At 38.8% G+C, this 18,865-nt stretch overlaps 1 protein-coding gene across 2 annotated transcripts; it reads right to left on the bottom strand.

Moving 5' to 3' along the window:
• Window positions 1–222: 222 nt before the first annotated feature.
• Window positions 223–17,853, bottom strand: LOC147867395 (uncharacterized). Of its 2 annotated transcripts, XM_087315175.1 has the most exons (11): window positions 17,707–17,840; window positions 16,200–16,256; window positions 15,897–16,032; window positions 15,644–15,810; window positions 14,927–15,088; window positions 14,641–14,729; window positions 14,172–14,290; window positions 13,778–13,874; window positions 2,942–3,072; window positions 1,027–1,197; window positions 223–572 (listed from the first exon to the last, which is right to left on the bottom strand). In XM_087315175.1, the coding sequence occupies exons 3-11, from the start codon at window positions 16,017–16,019 to the stop codon at window positions 447–449; spliced, it is 1,185 nt and encodes a 394-aa protein (XP_087171301.1). In that variant the 5' UTR covers window positions 16,020–16,032; window positions 16,200–16,256; window positions 17,707–17,840; the 3' UTR covers window positions 223–446. The 2 variants fall into 2 exon arrangements, with proteins under 2 accessions (XP_087171301.1, XP_087171303.1); XM_087315177.1 differs by lacking the exons at window positions 15,644–15,810; window positions 15,897–16,032; window positions 16,200–16,256 and having other exon boundaries at window positions 17,707–17,853.
• Window positions 17,854–18,865: the final 1,012 nt, after the last annotated feature.

Below are 18,865 nucleotides of genomic sequence, written 5' to 3'. Positions count from 1 at the left end.
AGTAGAAGATAGAAGATAGGCACTCAGCAATGACCATAGACAAATTAGTAAAAAATGGTTATTAAGTCATGCAATCCCAAGAATGATATAGTAAAAATCATGGTGTGCTAGTAGGATACAAAGCCTAATACAAAGAATGAAAGGGAAAGATCCATGTCATGAAATATGTATAATATAAATGTGTACAAATGACACATAAATTTGGTGTATCATTGTGCACAACCTTATGTTCGACATCCATAGTGACAAACAAAGTTTTTGAAAGCGTTACTTTCAATAGAGTTGAATTAGTAGCACCGGTAGTTGTAGTTGTAGTTGATGCCATTCAATTTTAAGTACAAAATTTTATGGGTGTCCAGTCTGAGCCACACATTGGATTTGTTTTTCTTTACCCAAACCTCCTGCTCAAATTAGATACTACATATCTCCGTCAAAATTTATGGATTTCACCTTAAATTATGATTCTTGTGTTCCATTGCCTCTTGAAATGGATTAAAAGAATGTTTAAAAATGAACTTGCATTCTAAGACTCCATCCTCAGGCAAGTCTGTGCAATGAACTCCATTTTTGACCTGTATGTTGCTGAAATCATGTGAGAAATGTCTTTATTCATTCAAATCAAATACACACATTTGCAACACACAAACACATGTACAAACATGCACCCAAACGTGCATGCATGCATGCCCGCATATACATATATTATGCATGTATAAATACATGCTTTCTTTTTTTTGTAATGTAGTAAATTATACCATAATGCCTGAGTTATTAAATTGAGAGAATCGAAGATCAATTTTGGTCATAAGCATGGCCTTGTCCCATATAGACCATAATTAGTCTCTTATGAGTATTCATATTACAAACGGGAGACCTCAATGCAAAGTGAAAACCCACCAAGATTAATGTATATGCATTCAGACTAGGATCATTTAAATGAGAGGGCATACATATGCTCCTGGATACCTGCTGCATGGATGCGTGCATATATACATATTATCTATATAGATATAACAATGGTCACACCTTGTTGATGCCAAATTTTGCCCGAAGAGTGTTTGGACGGACAATGCGGCAAGCCTCAGAATCTGGTGGCCCACAAAATTCTCGGAAAGCAGAAACAGGGTTTCCTTGTCCACCTTTATTGCTTATCTCCAATGCGATGAAGGGGGATGCTGCCAGCTCATGCACCATTGCCTGTTTTAATTCAATTAGAATGACTCCAGTTAACACTTGATTAACGAATTGATCAGATAAAGAAAAAGTGTAAGGCTAATGCATCTTCAACACTGCTGTTTATGAAGTCTAAATTACATTAGGAATATGGTCAATCATTTCTAGATGAATGAAACTGTGATTTCAACAAATACTCGGATCTCTTTTCCTTTCTAACACTTTAATAAAACCTCATAAAAACTGATGTCAACCAACGACTCTCTTTTTCACATGGCCCCCGTGAGTCGCCATGTGCAACAGTCAAGTGCCATGAGCGCATGTGTAATAGCCCATTTGGGCCTCTCTATATAAGTGGAGCATCTGCCCACCAAAAAAGACAGAAGTGGCTCCCATTCTTGTGTATACCACAATATGAAACCTCATGTAAAAAACCAATGTCAACCAACAACACTCTTTTTCACATGCGTCATAGTTTAAGTTCTATGGATAATATGAAAGATATCCCGAAACAATGAATGTTCTTTCACTAAGGTCAAAGATCATAAGTTGGTGGATTCCAGAATTAGTTGCTCCATACATTCTTAGGTTTTTCATATGTTTACAGCACAGAATTAGGATCTGCATCCCTGTATTATGGAGAGAAGTGGATACATCCTCTACTTATAAAGTAGCAAATCAATGTTACAAGAACTATACTTGAAGGTCTTCATTTCTATATCATCAGCACATTAGGAGCCTACTTTATATTGTCCAGTGGGGTACATACACTGATATTCAAAGATTAGAATAAGAACTTCTAGTATTCCTGTATGAAAAAGAAAGAAAGTTATACACGTACATATATAGTCATTTAAGAGGTCAAAATGGCATATGAGACCAATTAGTAGTACATCGTAAAATGTTCTCTCATCTTTGAGAACAATAAAGCAAACTATAACTAAAATGGTAAATCTGGGTAAGGTGCTGGATATCCTCGTAACATCTGAAATAAAAAACGGGCGAAATTACCTGTATGTACGTATTTCATGTACAGCCTTCGGGAATTACCTATAAGGTGCTGGATATCCTTGTAACATCTGACATAAAAAATGGGGTAATTACCTGTATGTACGTATTTCATGTACAGCCTTCGGGAATTTCTTAATCCTAATGTAGTATCTTGTTTTGGAAAATAAAACAGGGACTGCAACTTCTGCCTTAGAAAGATCTCTATCATCGGTTGATCCAAGTGATGGAGAGATCTTGGAAGTGAGGGAAGTGTAGTTGGTGTCAAATTATAATGTCCTGGATTTAAGATGGAGAGATCTCGGAAGTGAGGGAAGTTTAATTGGTGTCAAATTATAATGTCCTGGATTTATCAATAACAAGGGTGAGAGAATCACATAGATTGCAAATGGCTGCATGGCATCTTCACTAGAAATAATATCCTACAAGCCATTAGGAAATCTGGTTATGACAACGATGGCTGGTGACATCCTTGGTCTTGGAATCCACATGAGTGCAAGTAAAAAGTAACGTTTGTTAGGATGCATCACTTGAATTAGCACAAACGATACATTGGGAACACTTTGAATAAAGAGGGTTGAATTGGCCATAAAGACATTACGTATCACATTGATATCATATAGTTGTAGTTCCAAATAGGAAAACGGACCTGACATTTGTTTGAAGGAATGAACAGACAAAGATAAGCATTCTTGGATAGTAAAAGTCTTTGACATTCTTATAAAATTACTATTCTAAATCTTTTTGGTCAAGAGATTACATGAAAATCTTGAAGGACGCCCTTGTATATCTCATAGAAATCGGCTGCATTTGGTTGACTAAATGTGACGAGCTCCATTCCAGTTATATCAAACTTTTTTTGAACTAGGTCTATAACTTGACCTGCGGCCCCTGCAGAATTACAACATAACAATTGACATCAGAACTTCTATTTATGGAGGACATTCAATTATATCATTAATTGAAGAGCTTGGTATAAATCACAAAGATACTTATTTATCCTAGACACCAAGTTTTTAGAAAAGCAACCTAAATGATTAGAAAAGAGGGTCAGAAATGTTTTATTTATCCACACATAAACATAATAGCATCCCACTTAAAGGACCAAGGAGGCTCCTATAAGCTAAGTAGCTCCCACCATCTGTATACATAGCTGATGTTGTGCCTTGGGTAGACACTTTGTGGGAGCATCTACAGGATTCTATGAACTATTGATTTGGATCAAAGTGATTAGGCAATCCTCTAGCACCTTTCTGATGAAGTGGTATCTCACATCAATATGTTTTGTGCGAGCATGAAACATTGCATTTTTTGCCAAACATATGGCACTTTGGCTATCACATCCAAGAACAGCTGCCTTTTCACAAATCCCAAATTCATTGCACTGGGGGGCTAACCAAATGGCTTCTTTGGAAGCCTCTGTCACTGAAATATATTCAGGCTCTGTAGTGGATAGTGCAACTATCCTCTGAAGTCTAGATCACCATGAAATAGCTCCGCCTACAAGGGTGTATACATAGCTACTTGTGGACTTGTGCGTATCTAAATCACTTGCCATGTCTGAATCAGAAAACTTTTTTAACTCTAATGGACCCTTTCCATAACATAGGCATTTACCTTTGGTCCCTTTCAAATATCTCAAGATATAAACTTGATTGCCTCCCAATGAGCTCTACTAGGATTAGCCATGAAACTGCTAACAATTCTGACTCCATGAGCAATGTCTGGCCAAGTGGCAACCATAGCATACATAAGTGAACCACAAGCTGATGCATGCGGACCATTCTTCATGTAATTGGCTTCATCATCATCTTTGGGACTATCATCCTTTGAAAGCTTAACATGTGGCTGCAATGGCAGTCCAAGAGGCTTAGCATCAGCCACATTAAATCTGTCCAGCACTTTTTCAATGTATTTTTCTTGGGATAAATGCGTATACTGCTGCCTATCCCTTTTTATTCACATACCAAGAATATACTCAGCTTCCCCCAGGGTTTTCATTGAGAATGCAGAGTTCAGCTGCGGTTTTAGAGCATTCAGAGTACTCTTTTTCTTCCCTGCCTGCAGCATATCATCTACATATATTACGAAAAAAATTGGGCTGCCATCTTCATCCTTTTTAGTGTCAAACAGTGGTCTGCATGGCTTCTTTTGAAAAATGCATCAAACTTCTTATACCATTTCTTAGAGGCCTGTTTCAGCCCATATAAGCTCCTTTCCATTTTGAACACCAGATTCTCTTTTCTAGGAATGACGTATCCTTATGGCTGGTTCATGTACAGCTGTTTGTCTAAATCACCATGCAAAAAGGTTGTTTTAACATCCATTTGGAATAACTCCAAATCCAAGGCAGCTGTGAGAGCAAACAAGACACGTAGTATGGTCATCTTAACCACCGGAGAAAACCTCTTGAAAATCAATGCCCTCTTTGTGGGCATATCCCTTAGCAACTAGCCTTTCCTTATACTTGGGTTTGCCATCAACAGTTTTGATTTTGTTTACCCACTTGTTTGGAATGGCCTTCCTACCTTTGGGCTACTCAACCAAATCCCCAAGTATCATTTGCATGGAAGGCTTTTATCTCTTCTTGCATGGCTAACTCCTTGTGCTCACATAGTTTTCCCTCTTGATAAGTAAGAGACTCACCATCATCTGATAACATAATGTAATGTGTAGAGGGCTCATATCTATTGACTTGCCTCCTAAGACATGTAGGTCTTCTTACTATTGGGGTAAAGGCCCTAATGACCCCTTATAATGTGTACATATGTATAGGCCTATTTATAAGAGCTAAAAGTCACTTATCATTTTTTCGTCAGTTTTGGGCCAAGTTCAGGGTGAACTTGGCCAACCCTAAATGGGTCATAGCAAACATAAGTCAAGAACTTTTGGATCTCACTTCATAGGTGAGCTCCTCCAATCGGCTATAGATCTACATTAGGAGGTACATTTACATCTTCATTGTTAATAGGTTGTTGTACATCATTTCCAACCTTTTTCAGCATGAATAGGTGGCTGCATATGCCCATCAGGAGTGTCATTTTTCTTTCCAGTCAAACATGGTGTATCCCGAGGGTTCATATCAGATTTAACTTGTGGCTGTACATGCTGAAATTTGACTCTTTTATGATCACACTTATAGGCACAATCATTTTTTAGCAAACTTGCCTCATTAAATGTAAAGAATCTAACTCTAGTAGAGTTGAGTATTCAGAAGCGTAGTGTGTGTGTGAGAGTGAGTGTATAAGCAAGAGAAGGAATTAGAGAGAATAACCAGAAAATAGAAAACACACAGTTGGGGAATGACAGCTTATGCACTGAAGAGGCTATATTAATTAACTAAAGATCACCAACAAAACAGAATGGGCAAAGGGGGTTTTATATACAAGTCCTCAAGGGACTGCCATATTAAATGTGTTGGTGGAATCTAACCAAGATATCCACTTGTCTACGATTTTGTCATAAGAATATCTAATATTCTTTGACCACATTAAGTGTGCTCACAAATCGGATTACAATAAAGTGTGCTCACACACTTTTTCACACATCGTCCTTTTCTTCATAAGCAATGTTCACACAAGTTGAGCTTGGTTCTCAACCTCATCCTCAAGGTCAATTGTGTGTCCTCTTAAGCTTGGTTGTCTTGGTGTAGTTGAAGACCCGGGCAGTTGGTCGGACTACTAGATCATGGTTTTCCCATTGTTCCTATGTACTCAATCTTGATCTAGCAAGGTTGATCTTGCCAATCCAAAATTTCGAGCTTGTCAAGGGTGTCAAGTTAAAGTTTATCTCTAACTTCAAAAATTTTGGGCTTTGAAAAGTCTTCCTCTAACTTGCCGGGTCAAGTCGGATTAGATGTGTCGGCCTTACTTTGCCAATGTTGGTCTCACTCTTCCTCTTTTATGGTGCTGCTTTTCCATGTTTTCCTTCGTCTTTGTACTTGTACTTCCCCCCAAGCTCAGGATATCAAATAATCTAAGGCCTAGATCCACTGAGAATTGTTGTAGCTTGTCGAGACCTAGCACCTTAATGAAAATATCCGCCACCTGCCCGTTGGTGCCAACGTATTAGAGGTCAGTGTCGCTGGCCAATATGCGTTCGCGGATGTAATGATAGTGCACCTTGATGTGCTTAGTCCGGGCGTGAAACACCGGATTCTTTGCGAGCTAGATGCTGCTGAGATTATCGCAGTGGATCGGTATTGGCTTGTTCACCAATTCGTTGAAGTCTTTCAACAGTCTTTTAAGCCATACAACTTTGCAAGCAGCTACAGCTGTGGCCCTATACTCCGCCTCGGTGCTCGATAGAGCGACTGTTTGTTGTTTCTTGCTACTCCAGGAGGTCACCCCACTATCAAGTGAAAACATAAATCCCGAAGTGGATCTCCTATCAGATGCATTGCCTGCCCAATCAGCATCCGTGAAGCCTTCGAGTTGAAGTGGTACTCCACGCTTATAGAAGATACCATAATCAGGTGTTCCACTAACATAACATAACACTCGCTTAGCACAATCCATGTGAGTGTCTCGGGGGGTTTGCGTGAACTGGCTAAGAAGCCCGACCGGATAGCTGAGGTCTAGTCAGGTGATAGGTAAGTAGATAAGACTCCCGATTATTTGGCGATACTGTATTGGCTCACAAAATTTGCCAGAATCTACAGTTATCTTCATATTTCAGTCAAGGGGTGTCAAGATGGACTTACACTCGGTCATTCTGAACTTGTAGAGCAAGTTCAACGCATAGTGTCATTGCGCGACTAGGAACCCTTCTGGAGTTTGAATGACCTCGATGCCAAGGAAATAATGTAAGTCATTCAGATCCTTCATCTCGAACTTCTCTAAAAGCAGCTTTTTAATCTTTTGTGTCTCGTTGAGGCTTTCTCCACCGATGACAAGGTCATCGACATACAAGATTAAGAAGACGGGGCTTTTGGGATTGTTCCGGATATACAACGAGTTATAAGATTTTGACATCTGGAAGCCAATGTCATGAAGATATGATGTGATCTTTGAATGCCATGCTCTTGGGGCTTACTGCAGTCCATAGAGCGGCTTCTTGAATCGGCAAACTGCAGGTGGATTTTTGTTTGATTTGAAACCAGGTGGTTGCATCATGTAAACTTCCTCCTCGAGCTCACCTTGGAGGAATGCGTTCTTCACATCCATTTGATGCAAGTGCCACCCTTTCGCTGCTGCGAGTGCAATTACCGTCCTCACGGTGGTCATTTTTGCCACCGGGGCAAATGTTTCCTCATAGTCTATGCCATAGGTTTGAGCATACCCTTTGGCGCCTAACCGAGCCTTGAACCGATTGACCGTGCCATCCGTATTAGCTTTTTCATGGTAACCAATTAGCTTTTTCTTGATTTCAGAGGATGGGACTAAATCCCAAGTATCGTTGTCAAACAACGTGTGCATCTCCTCTCTCATTGCCTAGATCCACCGGGGATCTTGGGCAGCTTCTTTGTAAGTCTCAGGTTCTTGGTCTACTGCGACCTTCACATGAATGCATAGTGGTGTGCCATGTACTCATTGTACCTAAACCTTACTATCGGGTTCTTTTGTCGGTTCACTTGACGAATTTTTCCTTTGGTCACGTCCGGGGCCTTCTTTATTTCATATTTGCTGTCAACTGATTGGGGTGATTGATCTAAGTCTTCAACGGATGTCGTGCTCTTGGCCTCTTTTTTTTCTTTCTGCAGGTGTAGCACCAAGGTGACACCACATCAGAGGTTTCTTCGTGCCATGCAAGCCTCTGATTGCTGAACGACACCTCAGGTCCAGTCAGCTGGAGTGCGGGCAGACTCTCTACTGGTTCTCCACCTCAACATCTCTTCTTCTTCACTCTCAGAATCTGCTCCAGATCTGCTTGTTTTGAACTCGTCAGAGGTCACTGATGTTGGGCCATACCATGATGCCATCTCCGCTTACTAGTGATTGTCAAGTGATGGGGTTAAAACACTTATAACCCTTTTGCTCAAGTAACCGATGAGGATCATCTTCTCCGATTTTGGGTCAAGCTTTCTCCGTTTCTCATCGGGTACATGCACATATGCAATGCTGCCAAAAACCTTCAAGTGCGAAAGGTCTGGCTTTGTCCCAAAATACTTCTCGTGAGGGGTGATGTCATGGACACCCTCGGTCGTGCACCTATTGATGAGATACACAGCCATAACTGCTGCCTCTGCCCAATAGATCTTGGGCATGTTCTTCTCTTGCAGCATGGCGCGGGCCATCTCAAGAATTGTGCGATTCTTCCGCTCAGCAACACCGTTTTGTTGTGGTGTGTACGGGCAAGAGAATTCCCAGCGAATCCCCTTCTCTTCTAGAAAGGCCTTGAACTCGGTTGAGAAGTATTCTTGGCCACCATCACACCGTAAGCATTGAATCTTGCGATTCGTCTCATTTTCCACGCGATTCTTTAACTTGAGAAAGTCAGAGAAGACCTCACTTTTCGACTTCATCGGGCATATCCACGTATGCCGCGAACAAGAATTGTGCAATTCTTTCGCTCAGCAACACCGTTTTGTTGTGGTGTGTACCGGCAAGAGAATTCCCAACGAATCCCCTTCTCTTCTAGAAAGTCCTTGAACTCGGTTGAGAAGTATTCTTGGCCACCATCAGACCATAAGCATCTAATCTTGCGATTTGTCTCATTTTACACGCGATTCTTTAACTTGAGAAAGTCGGAGAAGACCTCACTTTTCAACTTCATCGGGCATATCCACGTATGCCACATACATCTGAATGGATGACGTTCAGCATGCCTTTACTCACATTTCTTTTGCTTAGGAATGGATGCCTATGTTGCTTGCCTAGCTGGCACACCTCTCATACATTATCAGGATGTTTCAAAGTAAATCGTGGCAATCCGTGCACAGCCCCTTCTATTTGCATTGATCGGAGTTTACCGAGGTTTAGATGGCCAACCCTTTTGTGCCACAACTCAATATCAGACTCAGCCTTGAGTCCCTTTGTATACATTGTTGTGTTCACCCCAGTTGCATCAAGAATAAACATGCGACCTTCTCTTCTTGCATGAGTGATAAGTTGGCCCTTATCCTCGATGAAGCAACCTCTTGGTTGAATCGTACTTGCATTCCTTGCTCGACAATTTGGCCAACCGAGACCAAATTCTTTGTGATTGTCGGGCCATGCAATACATCCTTCATGTAGCCCTTGTTGTCGTGATTGTTAAGGGCCACATCTCCAATGTGCTCAATCGTGTGTGTGGAGTCATCACCGGTGTCCACCAAGCCAGGTCTATCGGAATTCATGAACCATTCTTGATGACTTGTCATGTGATTTGAGGCATCCAAGTCCACGAACCAGACATCATCAGGTTGGGAAACGCTTGTTATCATGTTATTCGCCCAGTGTCACATAACAAACATCGTCCCTTTGTTTTCTAGGTCAGCCATCACAACATAGTTTGTTTGCTGCCGGGGTGAGGCAGCCGAGTCATTCTTCTTCTTCCGACACTCGGCTTCAAAGTGGCCAGGCTTACACAATACCCGCACTTGGTTTGCTGATTCTGCCTGGTTGATGCAGGCTGGTGGAAGCTCCCCTTTTTGCTGGAATTCCCTCGGCTGTTTTGACCTTGCTGCCTGGAATTAAACTGTTGTGAACCTCGTCCACCTCTTCCTCGACCATTCCTCCCCCGATTTCCACAACCATGACCGTGACCTCAACTGAGATCATCTTGTGTATATAGCATCTGCCCATCAGATGCTGTGCTTTTCAACCATGTATGGTTCTCCTCAACCATTAGCATGGATTGCAAGTTGAAAAAGCTTGAGGGTTTCTCCCTTGTTGTCATGGCAGTTCATAATGCGCCATATTTTTGTGTGAGGCCGCCAAGGCAGCAGATATGCACCATCTTTTCATCATCAACTGCGACATTGATGGAGCCAAGTGAATAGCGTAAGTCTTTGATCCGGAGGGTATAGTCCGTCACAGACATATCCCCTTGCCAAATATTGTTCAACTACTGCCGGAGTTGAAGTTTTCTCGCTATGGTTGAAGCCACGAAAATCTTCTTCAAGTTTCTCCACGCTTTTGTCGAGGCTTTCGCATCACGAATATAGCTTAACATGTGATCTTGCACACATGTTGCCAAACAATACATTACCCTTTTGGCGCCTTGCTGCCATGTGGGGTAGTCGGGATTTATAATATCGGGGCTGTTTCTTGAGCTCCCTCAATATAACTACAATACCCTTGCCCGACAAAGTATTGTTGCATCTTATATCCCCAAGATGCGTAGTTGTGCCTGTCCAGCTTCTCTGTTGGAAGTGTGCTACCCATCTGTGCATTCATCTTTCTGATTTAGCTTGATTCGTATGTTCCTGTTAACGTGAGCCTCTAGCTGTGCAACACTACAGCTACAATAGCTGGTTTGAAACAACGTCTCTAGCTGTTCACACAGTTTCAATGGTAGAGCTCAATGAAGGATCTCTAACCCTCACGCTCTAATAGCATGTATAGAATCTAACCCTAGTAGAGTTGAGTATTCAGAAGCATAGTGTGTGTGTGTGTGAGTGAGTGTATAAGCAAGAGAAGGAATCAGAGAGAATAACTAGAAAATAAGAAAACACACAGTAGGGGGATGGCAGCTTATGCACTGAAGAGAGCTATATTAAATAACTAAAGATTATCAACAAAACAGAATGGGCAAAGGGGGTTTTATATACAAGTCCTCAAGGGACTGCCATATTAAATGTGGTTGGAGGAATCTAATCAAGATATCTAGTCAAGTAAGATTCTATCAAAAGAATATTTGATATACTTGACCACATTCACACTTGACAACTACACAGATTACAATAAAGTGTGCTCACGCACTTTTTCACATATTGTGCTTTTCTTCAGAAGCACATGAGCTCAGCTTGATTCTCAACATATCTCACCCTCTGAAATAAAGACTTGTTATGCCTTTCAGCCACACCATTGGAAGAGGGGCTGTATGGCACTGTTAGCTCCCTCTTAATACCAACATTTTCACAAAATTTATTGAATTAAGCACTTCTAAACTCACCCCCATTATCTCTACATAAGCATTTCAGGATTTTACCTGTTTGGGTGGTTACAAATGCATAAAATTTCTTCAATGCAGCAAAGGCTTTATCCTTAGATTTTAAAAATATACCCAAAGCTTTCTAGAGTAGTGACCAACAAAAGAAATAAAATAAAGAGCAACCCCCATAGAATTGGCCCATAGAATTGGTGGACATGTTGCAAACATCATAATGAATTAGATCAAGTAGATTAGGCTTACGAGAGACACTAGAGTACTAGGAATTTTTTCCTTGCTTACCATATTGCCATTCATTACAAAAATCAAGTTTTAAGCCTTTAGGATCCAACTTGTCCAAAATACATAGTTTATCAAGGTCTTTTTGGCTCATGTGGCCAAGCCTTTTATGCCATAATTCTATATGTGAATGGATTTCAGCCAAACCAGTAAACTTGCCCATCAAAGGTTTACCACACAAGCAATACAAAGTCCTTTCCTTTGTACCTTTAACAATTAGCCTAGATCATTGATAAGCTTCCATGACCCTATCTCAAAGAGGGTACTATATCCATGTATATCCATTTGTTCAACAAACAATAAGCTATTCTTGATGCTTGGTACATACCTTACATCATGGAAAACCAGCTCATTAGTATTATCCATTGTAAGATGATTGTGCCAATACCTTCAATAAAACAAGCATTGTTACTTCCAAGGTATACATGTCCATGGCTGCCTGCATGAAAGGCAATAAAACACTCCTTAATAGGAGTAACATGGAATGATGCACCTAAATCCACAACCCATGCTTGTGCCAAAGAATCATTCAGACTAAGCAAGGCATTAATTAGATCACTCCTTGTAATTTGCATATCTTGTGCATGAATATAATCAAAAGTATCATTAGCTTTAGCATGATCTGCCGCCAAAGAATATTTTCTACATCTGATGGCTCCTCAATGATGACACTAGAGGCCACATTGGCCTTCTCTTTGTCCTTGTCCTTAAAGTTGTTATGTGATTCATTTTCGCTATCTATTTTCTTCTTGTCACATGTGTTCTTCTTTCTTTCTAATTCAGCTTTGTAGTACCTGCAATTAAGCTTCTTATGACCTCTCCTACCACACTTATAAGAAGTCACTTCAGCCTTGCCTTTGCTTTTGCTCTTGTTCCTCTGTACATTTCCACTTTTCTTTTCTATTCTTCCTCTAGCCACATTGGCTGAACCACTTCCCTCTCAACTAGCTTTCCTCCTAATTTCCTCATTCAACATAGAACCCATTACGCCATCAAACGTAAGACTAGGGTTATTCGAGAGTAAAACACCCAATGTCTCGCACAAATCAGGTAAGGTCGCCCACAAGAAGATGGCCTTAAGCTTATCAGCAAAGGGAGGTACTCCTGAGTCCTGCAATTGTGAGAGATTACCTGTAAAGGTAGATAACTGCCCAGCTCAAGTTGCATACATCCAGCTTAGGCAAGAGATGCACATGATTTACAAGCGTGATAACTTCATAAGTAGCTTTCAGCTTCTCCCATAACTCAAAAGCAACTATGAGGCCCTCCAAATCCACTAAGATCTCATTTGATATAGCCATCTCGATGTAAATAATGGCCTTCTTATTTAGTTTAATCCATGCTACATCTATCATATCTTTAGGCTTGACTTCAAGAAGTGCCCCTTCACAATCTTTAAGAAAGAGAATTCCTAACATTCTCTCTTTCCATAAATCAAAACCATTACCTTCATATGTCTTGACCTCAAACAAGCTTTTGGGATCAGTGGAGGTAATAGTCATGTTTGCACTCAACAATTTAAAAAACTTCACCAAAAAAGGGGAAATCACCTACTGTCTTGTGCACAGTCACTTAACGAGACAAAAAATCTTCGTGATAAAACTCTCTAGCTTTGATACCAGTTGATAGAGAGATGACGTGATGGTGTGTTCAGTTGCTCCAAAACACCAAAGGAGTGAGTTGTTGTCTAAGGTGAGAAAAAGTAGAGAAAACTGTGCAGAAAAATGTAGAGGAAACCCCAACCACTAAAATTCTGTATCTCATTATGAGAGTTTTGGGACCAATTATTATTGATAAGTAACTTTTAGGTCATTTTGGGATGTTCACACACGACCAGTGACCAAAAGTTATAAAAGTAATATAAATGCCTAAAACCTCTCAAAGGGTAAAAATATACTAAAACGGGAGAGTCCTTGGGGCCTTTATCCCCAACATTAGAAAAGAGAGTCAGAAATGTTTTATTTATCCACACATAAACATAATATACAGGTCCTTGTGTTGCAATACAAGGCTATTTAATGATAACTAGAAAATAACTAAGAAATGCTCATTTTATGCACATTGACAATAGTAGCATTATTATTTCTATACATGCAACAAATACCCCCTAGAAAAACAAATAGGATGGTTTTCCTCTTATTTAGGCATCTTGAGCAGCATATCATACATTTTTGCAAAGATAAAACAAAACAAATTCTTAAGTTAACCACATCTGGTTTCAGTGAAGAATGTCAAAGAGAAAAATGGCAAAACAGATGTCCATATTACTATCAAAATAGCGTACCATCAAAAACCAGATGTGGTTTAATTAAACAAAGAGTGCAATTCTCAAGTCGCGCACAATGGCCAAAGTTTCGATCCCTAAAGAAGAATGCAGATTCCTGCAAATAAGGTGCATAATGCAATCATCAGTACAATTTTAAATTTGCATGTAGATACAAAACTTTGGTATCTTTCAACAGCTATATGTTTTTACAGTTTTGCATTATCTATAAAACTATCTTAAATTGCAAATACGTTGAGAGATTACATATATAGAGCAGAAGATAAAGTCTTTGAATGGAAAATTTTACATCCAATGGATATGTGGTCAAAGCACGTTATCGACAGCATAAATTTCTTAAATACTACATCACCAATAGATTTGTGTCCTATTCTTTGAGAGATTGTATGGGTACCTTCTTTGCATTTTCTTCAGAATCGGAACCATGACAAGCATTCTGTGTGCTGTTTGTCCCAAATAGAGCCCTGATTGACCCTGGATCTTTTTCTCTTGCTTCCTCACTGCTCGTCGGGCCTATTTACATTGAGAAACTCTCAAATTTAAGTTATTATGGTTTTGGTTCTTTTCAACTAGATAACATCGTTGAGGCAATGCCCAAGTCATTATGATTTTTAACGTTATCATGATGATCGCAGAACTGTAAAGAGCACAAAATGTGCTTTTTTTAAACTTGATGTACACAAATGAGTTAAATTACTGTCATTAAATTCAGGTAGGGTATAAATTAGTTTGTGAAAAACAGATAAATGCCATTCATAGAGAAGTTTTAATTTGGCATGGCTAAAACTGAGTTATCGACGCTGCAGCCAATATTTCAGGTACTCATACACATTTGCCTCTACAGAAACCATCTACATTCTTACCGAGAAGTTTCCTCCATCTTTTGATTGCTTCATCAGCTACTAGTTCCATTGCAACACAGCATCCACTTGACATAAATTGTGTTAAAGCACTGCAATATGAATTGAAATGTTCAGGAAGTTCCTTAGATACATTGTATATGTATTCACAGTTTTTGTATTTTGTCCTCAACATGTAGGTGTCATGCATGTATTCTTATGTTTGATTGTTTCCTTCTAATAAAGATGTTATACAAGAACCATATTTTTTTATGGTGTTCCTTTCTGCTTATGATGAATTACTAAATACCCATAGAAAGGCTTGTTGCAATGAGCCTTATAGAATTTTTGAGCATCATCATGACTCAGCTTGCACATTCTGAGTTGCTTTATAAGAAAGTCGTTGGCATATATCATATCAATGATTCGTCCCATGTGTTTTATTCCATCAGGTTTGATCAACGCAAATGTCCTGTTGCAAAGAACAAATATATACAGTAGAATTATGCTTGAAGATGTGACTTCTTTAAGAAAATTCGTTCTAAATTTCAAAATTATAAGAATTGATCTAGTATTGATAAAAATAGTAAATTAAATCATGGTTTCTTCTCCAACAAAACCGGTTTGAATTGAGAAACTCAGTTCAAACAAGTCAAATAAATCAATTATGTTGGATGTAATGAGGCAAATGAAAACTATTGAGTGAGAAAAAAATGCAGGTGAAAGCAAATTACTGGAAAAAAAAGATTGGATTCCAAAAAGGAATTCTGGTTGTAAGAAAACGAGAATTAAGGTTTATTTTAAGTTTGCAGATTTAAAATTCAGTTTTTGGTATCTGAGGGAAGGGTTTACAGAACTATACAAGCTCATCATCAGACCAATTAATTTGTACGATTATGGTATGACACAGAAGAAAAGAAAGAAATAATTTTTAACATTGATCAAAAGACAAAATTGTGTACAGAGAAATTTATTTTTATTCTCTTAACTTTCTTATTCACATACAAAAAGCATCAATGTATCATACGTCTCTTGACGCCCTCGGACATTTTTTTCTGTAAATTCATCACCATATGACTCGACTATTAGCTGGCGTCCATAAACATTTATTGATGCTCCAATATAAAGATGTTCCAAGTGTATTTCAGGATGAGCAATCCTTTTCAAAAAGATTCTCTGGTTTTTTATATCAAACTGCATAATCCATCGAGCATATAGCTTCAATTGTCAAATTTTAATGGCATAAAAATACAATAGACCTGAATAAGATGTAAGGGTACCATCTCAATAGAATGATCATGAGTGTAGAAAAAGAGTTGGTAATGCCATATTAACAGTGTTTTAGGATCAAGCCATCGGACATTGAAAGCAAAGCGACAGCCCTCACCCGTTCTGGTATCCATGCCCAATCAACTGCTGCAACCATGAAATGTAACCTATTAATTATTGATATAAAGGAAGGACTGAAAATTAAAACCTTTAGAAATGTTATCTGATTGATTTGTCAGAAAGATTCATCACGACAAGTATCTACTACAAATACAATAGCCATTCAAGATCTACAAATAGAAATACAATGTTACCTGGTTGATTTGAAGGTATTCCAGAGTACTGCTATTTGTCTTGAAATATGATTTCTGCTATCAAGGACAAGCTACCACATTATGAGTAGTAGTTATGGAAAGAGTATCATACAATACTCACAAGCACGATTGAGAACTTTGAATGAAATAGTTATCAATGCCATAGGCAATAAAAATTAGGATATGTAAAATATTTCTGCCAGATCTTCCAATGTGAACTAAAATTCTGAATATGTGGTCTATACAGCAAAGTAAAAAATTCAATAGACACCTATCAGATGTTAGCTTCATGGAAATTGTTAAGTAAATTCTCAAGGACCTTAAATCGCAAAAATTCCAAATATCTCCATTTAACCATTTATCTTGCAGAACATATGTGAGACAATTACTTTAAAGATAAAGATGTGAAAAATTAAATTCTTGGAAGAAAGCATGTGTGCTGTATATCATATATATAGCATATTTTCACACACACTACAGGCAAACCAAACATAACTTTTGAAAAGCAATGTAGCATAATATAAGGTACAAAAGTGAATAAAAAGGATAGAAAATATTATATGAAAATGTTAGTCAAAACAGAGATGAATTTAACCATAGAGTGCTGAAACCAAAGGCCCACATGATCATTATAAAGCTCTCAATAAAAATTATATGTATATGCTTAGGACATTTGAGACAACACAGGGGCAAAGTTAGAATCGGTTCCAATAATATAGAAAAATTTATCACCATCTTTGATCAATTTATCACTCAATTGTAAATACCAGATTTGTGTTGATCCCCATACCATATCTCTACAAAACGTCATATCTATAATTGTTTTTGTGTGGAGTCATCACCATCATTTACCAGTGCCATTTCTCTTTTCGTTTGCAATTTCTAAAGAGAAATCAATTCCATCATTTTTTGAATCATGGATACCACTGGTAGCCCCATTTGAGAAAACTGATGTCTCGATCTTCTTCTCCAAGAGAGAGGGGGGTAAAAATTACTGATCGTTGGCACCATTAACTAATGATGGTTTTCCGGCACAATAGTGATAGGGAAACTTTCAATCTTTGCAGTCATATAACAATACTAGGACAAATGGATGATGTTTGAATGCATTATGGCATGGACCAAATCAGCACCAGATCATGTAGATCGTTGCTCCCCATACTTGGTCCACCCGAGGACACCCAAATACACTCATTGAACTCCGTCATAGCCTCGCTCGACTGCAGCAACCAAGATTAGATAACATATCCCCTCGTACCATACATGTTGTGATTGACTTTATCACAAGAATAACTACCAATTGTATCGTGGATCTTTACGAAACCTAGACCATTTATTGTCTGTTATAAATAGTATAGATAAATTGAGTTCAACCACATTTGTAATCAGGATTAGTCTCATTGGTAGATTCTGGCCTCTACTAGAGGCTAGTATATTTTTCTGCCGTTTCTGTGCTTTCTGTACAAATACAAATAAACACAGACAGACAGACACAGAGATTACATACCTTTGATGAGCGGATGCAGAGGAGCTCTGTGTTTCCCGATGTATGCATACATGCGTAGAAATGGCAAAAAATGCACATAGACACATGAAGAGAAGAAAAGGAGGGAGGAGGAGGAGGAACGGTTTGTTGGTTAGTTACATGTGAAAGACAACACCCACCGCCACCCACTTGGGTGGATGGATGGATGGATGGGTCTACATAATTCAAAAACCCTAATTATAATTTAATATGAAGAAGAACAAGAAGAGTGGCTTGAACTCTGTTTCTGCTTTATCCACCCAAGAAATGAAACAAACAATAAGGGTTTTTCCTCGTCACAGGCTGCCCTTGCCCTGCCCGCCCAACTGTCGATCAAGTCTCCCTTTGAGACATGTATATGCTCCAATAGCTCGAATAGTGGTTGGTGCCTTGGTGATTTGACATGTCAACAAGTATATTCACACATCCCTACAATGCAATCTTGAACGAATCTTTGTAGCTTGTGCTCACGAGGACAACCATTGCAACTTTACACATACGTAAAACTGATCTTGTCTCTTGTTCTTGACATTGGAAATCAACGAGAGTTATGATTTCTCTATGTTTGTCTTTTTTGTAAGAAAATATTGTTGATAAGGTTCTAATTCTATGTTTTGTACTTTGTTCAATTGCAAAAAAACCTGAGTTTTTCTTTGTTTCCTCAGATCTCTTTCTTTGAAATATGGAGGCATTCTACATATAGCCTGAAGAATAGTGAATCAAACCATGATAAATATGGGATCACTAAGAAAGGGTGCACTAGTGTTTGTTGCAAAGAATATGATGTTATTCGGAGAAAACATATGTATGCTCCCTACCCTTGTTATAACAACATTATCTCAAATACACAATCACATGAGTACAATGATTCTTTACCACATACCTTTAGGCAATCTACAAATTGGGTGAATTTAAGCAATATGGGTGAAAGCTTGTCTTTGTGAGGCAGGTTTTCTTTTTGTCCCTATTTTTGTTTTGTAACCTCAAATTTCACATTCACACTCGTTTTGGAAAACTCTTCATGTTAGCCTTCTTATACATCATTTCCTTTCTAGTTTGGATATTGGATGAAGAAATTATGAGCTTTTTTCTCTACCTAGCTCTTTATATTCACACCTTGTTTTTTTCCCACTTTTTTCTC

This window comes from Azolla caroliniana, unplaced genomic scaffold, assembly GCF_043228905.1.
Source record: "Azolla caroliniana isolate FFs.n. ecotype wild unplaced genomic scaffold, voAzoCaro1.0.p SCAF_2, whole genome shotgun sequence".
NCBI classification, from domain to species: domain Eukaryota; kingdom Viridiplantae; phylum Streptophyta; class Polypodiopsida; order Salviniales; family Salviniaceae; genus Azolla; species Azolla caroliniana.
Note: the sequence above shows the minus strand (reverse complement) of the source record. Positions and strands in the feature narration are given on the sequence as shown.

Coding starts and splice junctions, on each gene's coding strand:
- LOC147867395 (XM_087315175.1), bottom strand. CDS start 16,019: ATGGATACCAGAACGGGTGAGGGCTGTCGCTTTGCTTTCAATGTCCGA. Junction 15,811..15,896: donor ATGATCATTCTATTGAGATG/GTACCCTTACAT, acceptor TGGATTATGCAG/TTTGATATAAAAAACCAGAG. Junction 13,875..14,171: donor CTGAAGAAAATGCAAAGAAG/GTACCCATACAA, acceptor CCTTATTTGCAG/GAATCTGCATTCTTCTTTAG.